Source organism: Leucoraja erinacea, chromosome 11, assembly GCF_028641065.1.
Source record: "Leucoraja erinacea ecotype New England chromosome 11, Leri_hhj_1, whole genome shotgun sequence".
Taxonomy (NCBI): domain Eukaryota; kingdom Metazoa; phylum Chordata; class Chondrichthyes; order Rajiformes; family Rajidae; genus Leucoraja; species Leucoraja erinaceus.
Window position 1 is genome coordinate 4,389,967 of NC_073387.1, and position 14,472 is coordinate 4,404,438.

The 14,472-nt window shown below is 43.6% G+C and overlaps 1 protein-coding gene across 5 annotated transcripts in view; it reads left to right on the forward strand.

Annotated features, from left to right (window-relative positions):
* Window positions 1–14,472, forward strand: part of LOC129701422 (serine/threonine-protein phosphatase 2A 55 kDa regulatory subunit B beta isoform) — a 565,371-nt gene that overhangs the window by 527,832 nt on the left and 23,067 nt on the right. For all 5 annotated transcript variants that reach the window (XM_055642585.1, XM_055642587.1, XM_055642586.1 and 2 more), the window contains one exon: window positions 13,524–13,693. In XM_055642585.1, the coding sequence (XP_055498560.1) occupies window positions 13,524–13,693 (170 nt within the window). The remainder of the gene's footprint in view (window positions 1–13,523; window positions 13,694–14,472) is intronic.

A 14,472-nucleotide genomic window follows, 5' to 3' on the forward strand; every position in this document is an offset into this window, starting at 1 on the left:
CACGCACAGGCGTCCTCCCTAAAGAAGACAGTGATACTCGTTTCGAGTGACCACCGATGATGATGAAACTCCACAAAACTGTCTTCCTCCCGCAATCCACCCATGCTTGAGATTTTGACTTTGCCTATCCATCCCTCGGTCTCTTTCATTTGAAGTTTAGACCTGAGCTAAACAAATTGATTAATTATGGTCATTATATAATGCTTCAACCTGTTCAGTGCCACCCCCGAGTACACACGGCTCATGGCCAATAGTGAAAAAAATCTTCACAGTGAGCAGGTTAACTTTGTCGCACCTTACTGCCCCACACTATGGAAACACAAGTAAGTAAGTAAGTTTATTGGCCAAGTATTCACATACAAGGAATTTGCCTTGATGCTCCACCCGCAAGTAACAACATGACATACATACAGTTACAAATGACTCAGAAAACACTAAACACTAATAATAATAAAACATTAATGATAAACCACCATTGATCAAGCATGTGACTGCAGATGCTGGAATCTTGAGCATAAAGCAAAAATTCATCTGTGAAGGCAATGGGCAGACAACGTTTAAGGTCGGGACCCTTTACTTTACAACCTGTCTGACCATGTCCCACCACAGAAGCTGCCTGGCCAGTTAAGTTCCTCCAGCAGTTTATTTTTGCTCTGCTCCATGCAGTGAAGCACCACAGACCTTCCCCCAGCTCTCAATGCACCTTAAGTACTCAGTTATTCAGCCTGGTTTATTTGTAACATCCTGTCCTCCCCCATATCACAGTAGGGTTAGACCTAATTATCAATAATTGTCCATTAGTACTTTTCCTCTTTCATCAGTGATGGTGAGTGATCATAATTTCTAGTGCCTCTTCACGCTTGTTTGATAGAGATACCAGTATATGAATGGTGCAACATTATATTGATAATACATTTCAGGAATAAGTGTAATATTTAAAGTGTAGCATGAGCGTCAGGTGCAAGGCTTGGAATATATTCTCCAGCCAGATGTTTGGAATATATTAGATGAAAAAAATATTTTTCATTTGATAAAAATTGCATGGTGACAGTTGTGGTTATTGCAATGAGCTTTTGCTTTGTTGAATGCAGAGGCTGAAAGAAACAGTGGAAACAGATTTACATTTTGCAGAGGATATGTAATAAATGCCTAAAGGAAAAAATGCAGGTGTCTGGGGAGACAGCAGAGCAGTGAAATTCAGTTAATCGCTTTCTTGACTGGTATGATGTGCTCAATACTATTTTATAGGATCCATTATTGTATCACTAATATCCCTGTCCCATGGTGCGAGTTCATTCAAGAGCTCTCCCAAGTTTTAAAAAAAAATCAAACTCGTGGTAAGCACGGGGAATGAACGTAGCGGGTACGTCGGAGCTCAGGGACGTCTCTTAGCGGCTCGTAACGCTAACGGCAGGTAGTGGGGAAGACTCGTTAATGGCAGGTAAGCACGGGAAGATTCGTGAAGATTTTTCAACGTTGAAAAATGTCCATGAGAGCCCCGAGTACTGACAAGTGGCCATTACCGTAAATCTCCGAGTTCAAATCAGAGCAAACTCGGGAGAACTCTTGGAGTGAACTCGTACTGTGGAACAGGGCTTTAAGGCTCTTTGCTTTGTACACAATTTATCCCCCAATAAACATGTTTATGCTCTAAAATTTCTTAGAGCATTAACATGCCATAATAAATGCATTAAAACATTTAAGTATATGAAAAAAAAGAAATTGTATTAGCTGATAAACTATCTCTGTTGAAACTGAGCACACAGTGATCTGTGATTACACAGGGGTGGCAGTGTAAAGGGAGACATGTTCTCAACAGACGGAGCAGTCACTGCCAGTCCCCAGTCATGGCCCACATTCATTAGGGAGCGGTCCTGAACTCCATACCTCAGTGCTCAGCAATATCTCTACCCTGGAAGACAGCCTCCCCAGTGCGAGCCATGCATGTGGTGGGAGCGAACACACAGAGTATGGGAACATATACCAGGATTGCAGCACGAAGGTGCACGAAAGGAAGGGTGGTCTTTTATAATGTACAGCAGGGTATATAGCTTGGGTAACTCAGTGGATCAGACAGCATCTCTGGAGAAAAGGAATAGGTGATGTTTCGACTCGAGACCCTCCTTTGTCTGAAGAAGGGTCTCAACCCAAAAGGTCACCTATTCCTTTCCTCCATAGATGCTGTCTGACCCGCTGAGTTTCTCCAGCTCTTTGGGTCTATCTATGGTTTAAAACAGCATCTGCAGTTTCTTCCTGCATATCTAGCTTGAGTGTTTGGACTGGAAGACCAAGAGTATAGTAGTAGGCCAGCTCTCTGCAGGATAGCATTAAGCAGGCCACCTGTATAGACCAGCAAGACCACCTTCGCTCAGCCTTCCTGAACCAACCTGATCTGCCGGTTGCTAAACACTTTCATTCTCCTTCCCATTCCCACACTGACCTTTTATCTCACTACATCATTGTCTATATCTCTCGTTTCCTTAACTAGTTATCCCTCACTAGTCTGGGGAAGGGTCTCGACCCGAAACATCGCCCATTCCTTCTCTCCTTCTCTCCAGAGATGCTGCCTGTCCAGCATGTTGTGCCTTTCACCATACATACTCAACATCAAGTACAAAAACATGGACAAAATATTAAATCTTATAATGTACCACCAATTTGTAGTGTAACTCTTTTTATGAATACTCATTATTACACAGAATTTCTAACAGGGAAATATACAGATATTTATCTTTCCACAATATTTCTAACATTTCATCTAATGCTGGCAAGATTTCTTTTGCACATTTCTCACACTTCCACTTCCTTTATTTCATAAAGCTTCATTGATAAAAATATATACTTATCAATATATATATCTTACTTTATATTTGTGATCTCATCAAGTCACAGTATTAATTCTGCCATCAATCCAATACATTTTGTTGAAAAGGCACCCGCGCCATTCATGTGGCCTGTAAACAAAAGGTGCTTAAAGTGTTGACACGGGGCACTGCAGATGCTGCAATCTTGATAAAGAAACAACTGCTGGAGGAACATAGTGGGCCAGGCAGGAACCGTGGGGGGACATGGAGAGATGACATTTCGGGTTGGGACCTGTCTTCATTCCTGAAACACCATCTCTCCATATTCCTCCACAAATGCTGGCTGACCCGCTGAGTTCCTCCGTCAGTTTTTTTTTTGCTTGCCCTACAAGTGTCTGTATGGCTGTTACACACCACCCTATCCCTCAGAGTCCAGTGGTGGCAATACCTTAGACCGCAGTCATTGCAATGGCTACACCAAGCTTCAGTGTGTCCTTTAGCACAAACCCCTACCTCCTGAGCTGTGCCAGATGGCAGCTTTTCCTTGTGTGCATCCCATTATGCAGAACTCTAATTTGGCCAAAAATGCATCTTTCGCTGATCTTCAGTTGATCTTCCAGCAGCTATGGATGTCTATATTAGTGTGCATCCCTGGAAGGGGCTCGGAGATCAGTGAGCCCCCTGTTATGCATCAACTCAAGCCAAACCTCAACAAGATCACATGCATCTACCTCCAGACCTCCTCACCAAGGGCACAGTTGACAAAGAGGTGCTTGATCATTTCATCCACAACACAGCATGGCATTCGGAGTGAGTTTCCCAACTACGCAGATCAGATCTGACCAAGTAGGCCTTCCCCCTTTTAAAAAAATCCAAAATAATCTTTATACATAAAAAATATATACAAAACACAAAAGGCTTCTTTACATTCATAACATGTTTGCTGCGTTACCCCTCTTCTGCTTTATTCCTTAATCATGTATCTATACACTGTAAATAGCTCGATTGCAATCACGTATTGTCTTTCTCCTGAATGGTTAGCACGTAACAAAAAATGTTTCACTGTACCTCGGTATTCGTGTTAGTAAACTAAACTGAACTAACTAACTATGCTTATCTATCTAGCTACTAGGAATTAATGGGTTCACTGTCCCCAATCTAACCTTTTACATTTTGTTATTGATGGATGCAGTTTTACAAATAGGTTCTTGCATTTATTGAGCAGGTTTTATGTCCCAAGGGCATCTGAGGTGCTTTAAAGTGGATGAAGTGTCTTTACATCTGGGCATCAATGTCTCAGACAGTATAACACCTCCCTTGCTACTTAGAGTCTTAGTCTGTCTGCAGGGAAACAGACCCTTTGTCCAACTTGTCCATGCTGACTAAGATGCCCTCTCTGTTAGTTCCATTTGCTAGCTTGTATTGATCACATTGCTTATTACAGCTTCAGTTCAGTTCAGTTCAGTCTAGTTTATTGTCACGTGTACCGAGGTACAGTAGGAAGCTTTTGTTGCAGGCTAACCAGTCAGCGGAAAGACAACACATGATTACAATCGGGCCGTTCACATTTGACAGATACATGATGAGGGAATAACGTTTAGTGCAAGATTAAGCCAGCAAAGCCCAGTCAAAGACAGTCCGAGGGTCACCAATGAGGTAGATAGTTCAGGACTGCTCTCTGGTTGTGGTAGGATGGTTCAGTTGCCTGATAACAGCTGGGAAGAAACTGTCCCTGAATCTGGAGACAGTGGGTTTTCACACTTTTGTACCTTTTGCCCATTGGGAGAGGGGAGAGGGTAGAAGAGGGAGTGGCCAGGGTGCGACTCGTCCTTGATTATGCTGCTGGCCTTGCCGATGCAGTGTGAAGTGTAATGAGATGTGCATGAGATGAGCTTGCTTGTATTGATTACGTTACTTGTTACACATTGATGTTACAGCCTAGATTCCGTGGTTAGGTCCATGGAATTGTATTTATTTGCAGGGTGTGACTGTTTCTAGCAGTCCAAGAATTTATTAGTCATCATTAGCTGCCCTTCTGAGTATAACTAACTGAGTCATGACTAACACCACCAGCCAAAAAGCATCTCCGTGGAATTATTTTGTTGAGGCCGGAGCTGGAACCAACATTCAGAGGACAGATTAGAATGCGTAAAGGGAGTTGAGAAACTAAGCTGACATTGTCAGTGGCAACGTTCAATAAAAACAATTTGGAGTGAGCAATTGGCCCACAGGGATCAGTAAAGAGGATTGTGGTAGCTTCGGACAGGAGGGAGAGATCAGCGTATAAATCCTGGCCCAAGGCAAAAGCAGGAGAGACAAAAGGCAGAATTTTCTTGTTTGATTTCTGATTTCCTGTCATTTGCATTTGTGTTTTCTCTCTTAATCTCTGCTAATTATTGATTAATTGCAACGGTGTTGTTTAATGGAAGCTGTAAGGATTTATCACTAACACTGGTCCTATTCTGGTCAGAGGTGATAGACTCCTAACTCAGTTTTCATGTGTGGAAGTATTCTCCCACTTCAGGTCCTCCAGAGCATTTATTCAATCCTTTCTTGCAGATCTCACCAACTGAATTGATTTAAATGTTCTGGTAATATAACACTGCAGAAATAGGCAATGTGTTTCAGAATAAAAACACAAGACTGTGCATTTTTAAAAAGTTAGCCTGTAAATAAATAGAGCTCCATTTATCACACTGTTTTGAAGTGGGAATGTATTGTGTAATATATTGAAACTGTGGTGAATAATGGCTGGATTATTCAGGAAATTTTCCATCAACAAAAAGAAAATTAATCATCTACAACAAAATAAGAAGTAAATAAATATCCTGCCACACGATAAGGTAACAAGTAGGTTGATTGTTATCACTGCAGAGAGGCCCGTTTGTGTACGATGAATAATGAGCTGACTCAGGCAGATTTGTGTGTGTAGGTAACACTGTTGCTGCCTCAGCACTTCTGCCACTGCTCAAAACAAGTCTCTGTTTTCCTCCTGTTCCCTTGCCTCCTCTGCTGAAGTTGCTGATTCATGCAGCCACTCCATCCCACAGACTCAGCTGCTCTTGGGCACTGTGACCTGATGGACTGCTTTCAGTGCATAAGCAATGGGTATGAATTACAGCAGAACAGCCTTGAGGAGCTGAAAGGTTCAAATATGAGGGAATCCGAACCCGCTCAAAACCTACCTGTGGACATTTTCCAGCAAGTGGGTACTGTTTCAGAATAAGGTCTAAGACCTCTTTTCCCTGCCGGTTATAAGCCATTGGCAGGCACGGAACTTGCTATCAAAATATGGAGGGGACAGGGGGGACACGCGCGCATGCGTAGACTCACACACAAATGCGCGAGGCTTCGGATGCTCAATCCAGTGCTAAATGCAGCTCAACTGTGTCTGTCTCGCCGGGTTAACCTACAGGCCTGACTGGACTGATGGGACACCAGCGCTGCTTCTCCACGCTGGCCATATTTCCCGCAAGCCCAGGCAGGTTAACCTGGCGGGACAGGCAGAGTTTTTTTTTAATTTATTTTTTTTATTTTATTTTTATTAGCAGTACAGTAAATCACATTAATACATCACATATATCTTATTACATTATGTTGTACCACTTCATTTTTTGAGCTTTAAAAAAGATAGAAATAAAAGAAGTAAGGAAAGTAAGCAAGAATCGTGAAGGTGCAGGAAAGTGTTGGGAGAAGAGAACCCCTTAGGGAAGGAATTAGAGAAGGAAGTAAAGAAAAGAAATAAGACCCTAGAAAGAAAAGAAAAAAAAAGAAGAAAGGAAAATCAATCGCTCTATTGTAACACAAAACTCCGCAAAAAAGGATATACCAACCGTGTTTTTATTAAAAATTTATTTTATACCCCCCGTTTCCAGGTCTTTATGTTATAACTTATTATTGCACCTTATGCTTGTAATAGTTCCATAAATGCAGACCACGTCTTTTGGAAGTGATCTGCTTTGCCTGCTAGGAGGAGTCTCATCTCTTCCAAGTGTAATGTTTCGAACATGTTTGAAATCCACATTTTTGTTATTGGTATTGGAGCATTTTTCCAAAATTTAAGTATAAGCTTTTTTCCGATTATTAGCCCATAATTAAGTAAATTATTTTGAAACATAGGCAGAGTTGAGCTGGGTTTAGCGTTGCTTCTCTGCGCTGGCTGTGGGCTTGGGGGTACAGCTCAAGCTCCCGACCTCTCTGGCCACCCGTGGGGGGGGGGGCACTCGCGTGGGGACGGGACAGCGCCGGAGACTCGGTCGGGATCGATCCTGGTTGCGGATGAGGCGCAAGTCTGTGCCACATCTCACTCCACCAATCATTGCGCTGAATCATCATGTCCCGCCCCCATTGCCTGCTGACCGACGTCTCTCTCGTCCAATCGGCGCCCTTGATCAGCAGTCCCACCTCCACTGTCTCGCGGAAAGCAGAGATTTTAAAATCTGGATGACAAAAACTTGGGGGGGGGGGATGTCCCCCACCTCTCAAAACATGGGGGGGGGGGGGCGTGTCCCCTCTGGCCCCCTTGGGTTTTCCGCCCCTGCATTGCAGTACTTCCAATGCTTGGTGTTTAAAACTGGCCAATCATTCCCCTGCCCTACTCCACCCCCTACTGGTCCCTCTGACATAGTAACACATCATACATACAAGTGCATGCTGCAAGGTGGAAGGAGTCCCTACTGAATCCATACCAACTCAACGCAAAACAATCCAGCTAATCCCACACACATACCTTCTCTGCAAATCCCTACAAATGTTCTCTTTCCAGACACTCTTCCGCTTCCCTTTTGAGCACAACATTGCTGAAGCAGGGTCTCGATTCCTTCTCCCCAGAGATGCTGCCTGGCCCGCTGAGTTACCCCAGCATTTCGTGTCTATCTTCGGTTTGAACCTCTGGAGAGAAGGAATGGCTGATGTTTTAGGTTCAGACTGAAAGTCAGGAGAAAGGGAAATTAGAGATATCGACGATAAAGTAGAGAGGTATAGAACAAATTAAAGACGTGCAAAAAAGTAACAATGATAAAAGAAACAGGGCATTGTTAACTGTTTGCTAGGACATTAAGATCACTAAGAACAATGTAGTTCAGGCAGGATTTACAGAGAGAAACAAGAGGCAAGGTTTCAGATGGGAGATTGTTTTTGAAAACCAGGAAAGTCCCATTTCCCTGGGGTCATGAAGTGGCTTGAAGCTGAAACATTGACTCTGTCCTCACTGAGTGTCACAGGCATGTTTTGTTCTAGTTTTGATTCTCCAGCATCTGCATTTATTGACTTTTCAGTTAAACTGGTGGAAACTCTGCTAAATCTGCACCAGCTAATCTTGGCCATTGCACTAAGACCACTCATTGGAGAAGTGCCACTGGTAAGGATTGTCATGGTTTGATAACCCAATTAAGAACAGCCACACGTGTGACATTTTAAAGCAGTCCTAAACCCCATAAAACCTTCATCCAATATGAACCTACAACATCCAGAGTTATTAAGGGTCTGTGGTGTGTTTTCAGAGTTGGTTGAAGAATGCTGTTTGGGAAATGTTAGTCTTTGAGTTCCCACCACAAACCCCTGTCTCACGGTGTGAGTTGACCCACGAGGTACCCAGAGTTAAAACTCGTGGTAATAACGTACGATTAACGTAGCTGTAACGTCGGAACTCGTGGACACAACTTAGCAACTCGTGGCGCTAACGGCAGGTACCCGTGAAACAAGTTTAAAGTTTTCCACGAGTAAAATGTACTGCTGAAGTTAAAAATTGATACATTTAAACTCGTTTTAAGAAGGTAGTGGCCCGTGCGTTTACCTTAGTGTCTCGTGAGTCTACCGTGGGAACTCTTTAACTCAGCCGGCAGGCAGCATCTCTGGAGAAAAGGAATGGGTGACGGGATGACGTTTCCAAAATTCTGCTGCGTCTTTGTGTCAAATACAGCACTGTGTGTACACTTATTTTCAACCAGCATCTGCTCTTTCTTGTGGGGAGGGGGGGGGGAGAGCGGAGGGGGAGGGGGGGGAGACAGATGGGGGTGTCTTCTTCATTCACTGGCGGCGGAAACAGGCAGGTGAGATTTCACATCCACCTTTGTGTGTGTGTGTCTCTCCCTCCCTCCCTCCCTCTCACACAGGCTGAGAGACTACCTCTGTGAGTGTACGTCTCTTTCTCCCCCTCTCCCACACACAGTAAGACCGAGGTATTGTGCTCAGTCCATCTGTGTCTCCCACATACACAGAAAAAACTCTGCTTTTTGTGTGTGTATATATGTCTCCCCCCATTTCTCTCTTCCCCCCCCCCCCCCCCCACCTCTCTCTTTCTCCCCCCACGCACAATAAGACCGATGTATTCTGCTTAGTCTCTCTACCCTACCTACCACACACACACACAGATAGACCGAGGTCCTGTGCGCTCTTTCTCCCCCACAGTCACGCTGAAGTACACCACACTGCATCATGATGTGTCGCTCAACATGATGTGAACATAATAACTCCACAGGCATTGGAATTTTATATGTGGCCTAGGAACTATGCTCTTCAGCATACCAGCTTCTCATTGGCTGAGCATCCCCCCCCCCCTGTATACCAGCCTTCCCATTAGACATTCAAGTACAATGAGGGAAGCATAGAAAAGTCCCAATTCCACGCAGCAGATTAACTACAGATCAGTAATGTTGAGAGTATGTTATGTTGACAAAGTTTGCATCGGACAGAAGGGTTGACAGAAGCAGGTAGCTACTTTATTATGTAGTATTGCTTTATGTTTGCACAGTCAATTAAAATGCAGCAGTCATGTGATGAACAAGTAGGGGATGGTCAATAAAGGCTGGCCAGCAATGCCCACGGCCTGAAAATGGAAAGGGTGTGTGTGTCAACTAGATCTGGGGGTTCTTGTGCATCAGTCACTGAAAGTAAGCATGCGGGTACAGCAGGCAGTGAAGAAAGTGAATGGCATGTTGGCCTTTATAACAAGAGGAGTTGAGTATACGAGCAAAGAGGTCCTTCTGCAGTTGTACAGGTCCCTAATGAGACCACATCTGGAGTATTGTGTGCAATTTTGGTCTCCATATTTGAGGAAGGACATTCCTGCTATTGAGAGAGTGCAGCGTAGGTTCACAAGGTTAATTCCCGGGATGGCGGGACTCTCATATGTCGATAGAATGGAGCAGCTGGGCTTGTACACTCTGGAATTTAGAAGAATGAGAGGGAATCTTATTGAAACATATATGATTATCAAGGTTTTGGTCACGCTAGAGGCAGGAAACATGTTCCCGACGTTGGGGGAGTCCAGAACCAGGTGCTACTGTTTAAGAATAAGGGGTAAGCCATTTACAACGGAGATGAGGAAAAACCTTTTTGCACAGAGAGTTGTGAATCTGTGGAATTCTCTGCCTCAGAGGGCAGTGGAGGTCAATTCTCTGGATGCTTTCAAGAGAGTTAGATAGAGCTCTTAAATGTAGCGGAGTCAGGGGATATGGGAGGAAGGCAGGAACGGGGTACTGATTGTGGATGATCAGCCATGATCATAGTGAATGGCGGTGCTGGCTCGAAGGGCTGAATGGCCTACTCCTGCACCCATTGTCTATTGTCTATTGTCCTTTATGCCCAATTAGTGAGAGTAAACATAAACTTTTGCATTACATATAATAACTTTCAAGTCATTAAGATGTTCTAAGCATGATCACAATCAGTCAAGTTCTGTCAAAAGCAAATTGAGGCATAAGGGAAAGTCTATTTGAATTGATGAGCAAATCACCTGGGTTTTATTCTGCTTTGACAGAGATGAATGTTGGTGTGGGCAGCAAGAGAAAACTCCCACAGGCTCGTTATGAAGGGATAGATGGGAATCTTCCTTGCCTCTAAAAACAACCACATGGGTCTTGGTTTATCACCTCATCTGAAAGATAGCTCAGAGGCAAGTTAATCTCTCCAAAGCCATGGGCTATGGTCGAAGAGGAAATTAGCCAGCAAGGAAAATGCCTCATGAACTGCAAACAATGCAGCCTACAGTCTGAACATATTAAAGGCCGTACGGTAAATGGCTCGATTGTAACCATGTATTGTCTTTCTGCTGACTGGATAGCACGCATTATAATCTTTTCCCTTGGTACATGTGACAATAAACTAATCTGAACTGAGTTCAGGGCTCCACAGAGCTGATGGATTTTCAAGTGACCACAGGAGAGACTTAAAGATACAGGAAGGAACTGCAGATGCTGGTTGAAACTGAAGATAGACACAAAAGGCTGGATTTTAACTCAGCGGGTCAGACAGCATCTCTGGAGAAAAGGACTAGGTGATGTTTCGGGTCGAGGCCCTTCTTCAGACGGGAAGAAATATCTTCAGAAAGATATAAATATGTGGTGAAATTAAACTGGGATTTTTTAAGCATGTGTAATGATTGATTTTTAAAAAAACCTCCTAAGATTGCAAAGTGCTCTAAAGCAGCAGGCAGGGTATATCTTGCAAATGTACACTGTTCAGGCGAACTACCTTACACTGCTATATTGTCTGGGTAGCATTGTCTGTAGCACCATCTGCCAGGGAACCATGGTGTAAATTGAGGATTCTCATTAACATGTGTCTGAATAGGACACCTGCTCAATGACCAATTTAAATTTTCCAACACAGGTTGTTGCGTCAAAAATTATAATGCTGTGAAAGTGCCAGAGAGTGCTGCTTCCAAAGCAATCGCGTAGAAGTGTCTGCAGCGTGCAATGATCGAATCTCTTTGCATCTGGACAACAATGCCCTGATGTAGGTTGTCAGGAGATTTACCAGAATTATACCAGGGACAGGAACTTTCAATGCCGCAGTCATTTCTGACCATGGTTTGGAGAAGCCGAAGATAGGTGCAAAATACTGGATTAACTCAGAGCGACAGGCAGCATCTCTGATTAGAAGGAATGGGTGACGTTTTGGGTCGAGACACTTCTTCAGTCTGAGAGTCAGGGGGGGAGGGGGAGACACAGAGATAAGGAATAGTAAGGTGTTAAAACGAGACAAAGAAGATGGAGATCAAGGAAAATATAGAATAGATCATTGTTAGGAGTAGGTGACAACGAAGCACACAGAGATAAATGTTATCAGCGGGATAGTCAGACTGGTCGGAGAACTGGGAATGGAGAGCCCTGGAGAGAGAGGGAAGACAATGGTTACTTGAAGTTAGAGAAGTCAATATTCGAACCGCTGGGGTGTAAGCTGCCTAAGTGAAACATGAAGTGCTGCAGTTCCTTCCTACACATTTGGAGAAGCTGGATTGCCCTCCTCTGAGCAAGGAAGAATTTAGAGAAAGCAATTTAATGATGTGAGTAAGCAAATGCCAATTCCTCTGGCTGCCCAGAGGGCTCAGAGTTAAAGTTGTAAGAAGAAGTATGATAAGAATTTTTTTTTACCGTGTGTTGTGATTGCCTGGAATCATATTGCCTAACAGTGTGGACCAAGCAGAGATAAGAGTATTTCTAAAAGGGAGAGTTGGTTGTGTGTAAAATTGAAAAATATTAAAAAGGGCATGAACAGGTTGGACAGACTGAGGTCTACTAAAACTATAGGAAGCAAGGAGGTGTTATCACAGTGAAGAATTGTTCTGTCATCATACAACATGTTCGTCAATGCAGGAAATCGAGAATGGAAACCCCCTCTGTTTTATCTCCCTCTATTAATAAACTCAGATCATCTTAAGTAGCACAGGCTAGAGATTAAACCAGGAATTAAGTCAAGCAGGGTAATATGTTCGTCAAACACGAGAGACTGCAGGTGCTGCAACAAACTCAGTGTGTCAAACAGCATCTGTGAAGCCAAAGGAAGTGTCAACATTTTTGCCTTGTGATCCTGTATCTGGACTAAGAGTGGAGAGGGAAGATACCCAGTATAAAGGCGAGAGGGGCAGTGGTGAGACAGGCACCAGTGGTTTAGTGAGTCTTATTTGTTTGGACAATTTTTTTTTGAACAATGCACTTATCTTTTTCCCACATGTTGACATTCTTTCTGTTAGTTTTCAACTTCTGCATTTTACATTGTTGCATGAGTGGTGGTCTATTGCAGCTTGGCACATATGTCATGGATAGCAGAGTAATAGCTTGGAAAAAGATCAATGCAATTTTCTTAATCAAGAAACAGCCTCCTTCTGTCTACTTCTGTCCATTTCCCTCCACAGATGCTGTCTGACCCATTCAGTTCTTCCATCTATTTTTTTTTTTGCATAAGGATAGGAAAAGCTCGGAGGGCTTTGGGCCAGGTCAGGCAAGTGGGGGTAGCTCGGTTAGGCAACTTGCTTGGCAGAAACGAGTAGTGACGTAAGGCCTGTTTTTGTGTTGTGCAGTTTTATGACTATGACTTTAGAAAGAGAAACACCATTTAGGAAGCAAACGAGAAGGCTCTTTCTTAATAGAAAAGGTGAGAAAATGTGTTTTTATTTAAAAATTCAGTTTTAGAAGAATACCAGTGAATATTGTGTAAATATTTAATGCCCAGCCACCTCATTCCAGCTTTTTATGCAAATTGTCATTGCTTCCTTAAGATTCACAATTTCATCTTGAATTTTAGGATTTTCTTCTGTAGCCCCACACAATGTTGATAAAGTCCAACGTTAGTTTGCTTTGGATTTGGGCTCAAGTGATGCAGCAATTTATATTTCGGAGAGGCCATTTGCTCTGGTTTTCAATGTTCTCATGTTCCTTTTGATGAAAGGCACCTAACGTATATTTTGCTTTCTATTCCTCTGGCTGTGATGCCCTCCAGTTTTTGAAGAGCCAGAAGACCCCAGCAATCGGTCGTTCTTCTCCGAGATCATCTCCTCGATATCGGACGTGAAGTTCAGCCATAGTGGGAGATATATGATGACAAGGGATTACCTCACCGTCAAAGTCTGGGACTTGAACATGGAGAACAGACCGTTGGAAACATATCAGGTACTTTCTGAATGAAATTTAGAAAGAGCGGGAAATCTGTCTGGTGGTAGAATCTTGCTGGAGCACCAAATTGTGAAGGATGGTCCTTTGAATGCAGAGGTTGAGAAGGGGGGGAAACAAAAACCATGTACACTGTGGTCTGTAGGTACACAAAAATGCTGGAGAAACTCAGCGGGTGCAGCATCATCTATGGAGCGAAGGAAATAGGCAACGTTTCGGGCCGAAACCCTTCTTCAGACTGATAGGGGGTGGCGGGGAGAAGGAAGGATAAAGGAGGAGGAGGAGCCCGAGAGCTGAGGGATGGGAGGAGACAGCCCGAGGGCTGAGGAAGGGGAGGAGACAGCAAGGGCTAACAGGATGAGAGGAGTGATTCAAGAAATAGCTGAGATGCAGTCAAGTACACTGTCCAGTATGCGAGAGGGAAACCACAGTTCAGAATGAAAGAAGATAATATAAAGGCAGTAGTGTGGAATAATCTCATGATTGTAGCAAGTACAATGGAAACAGAGGAACTGGGAGAACGGACTGGAGTCTGCTCAGTTGGCTGGGTGGGGTGAAGTACAGTCAAGCAGCTGTGGGCTTTGAATGGATGTTTGCTGCTGGCTCATCTCCCGAGACAGCAATGGAGAGATCTGGATCATAGAAGTGAAATCATCAAACACATTTTTCCCTTATTGAGTGATTTCCAGATTATTTTGCATTGCTTCACAAACTCAACTGGTCATACCCAGCCGAGGTGGAGCCTTGTCTAGCTGAAGTGGCTTCCATGTTAGTTGTGA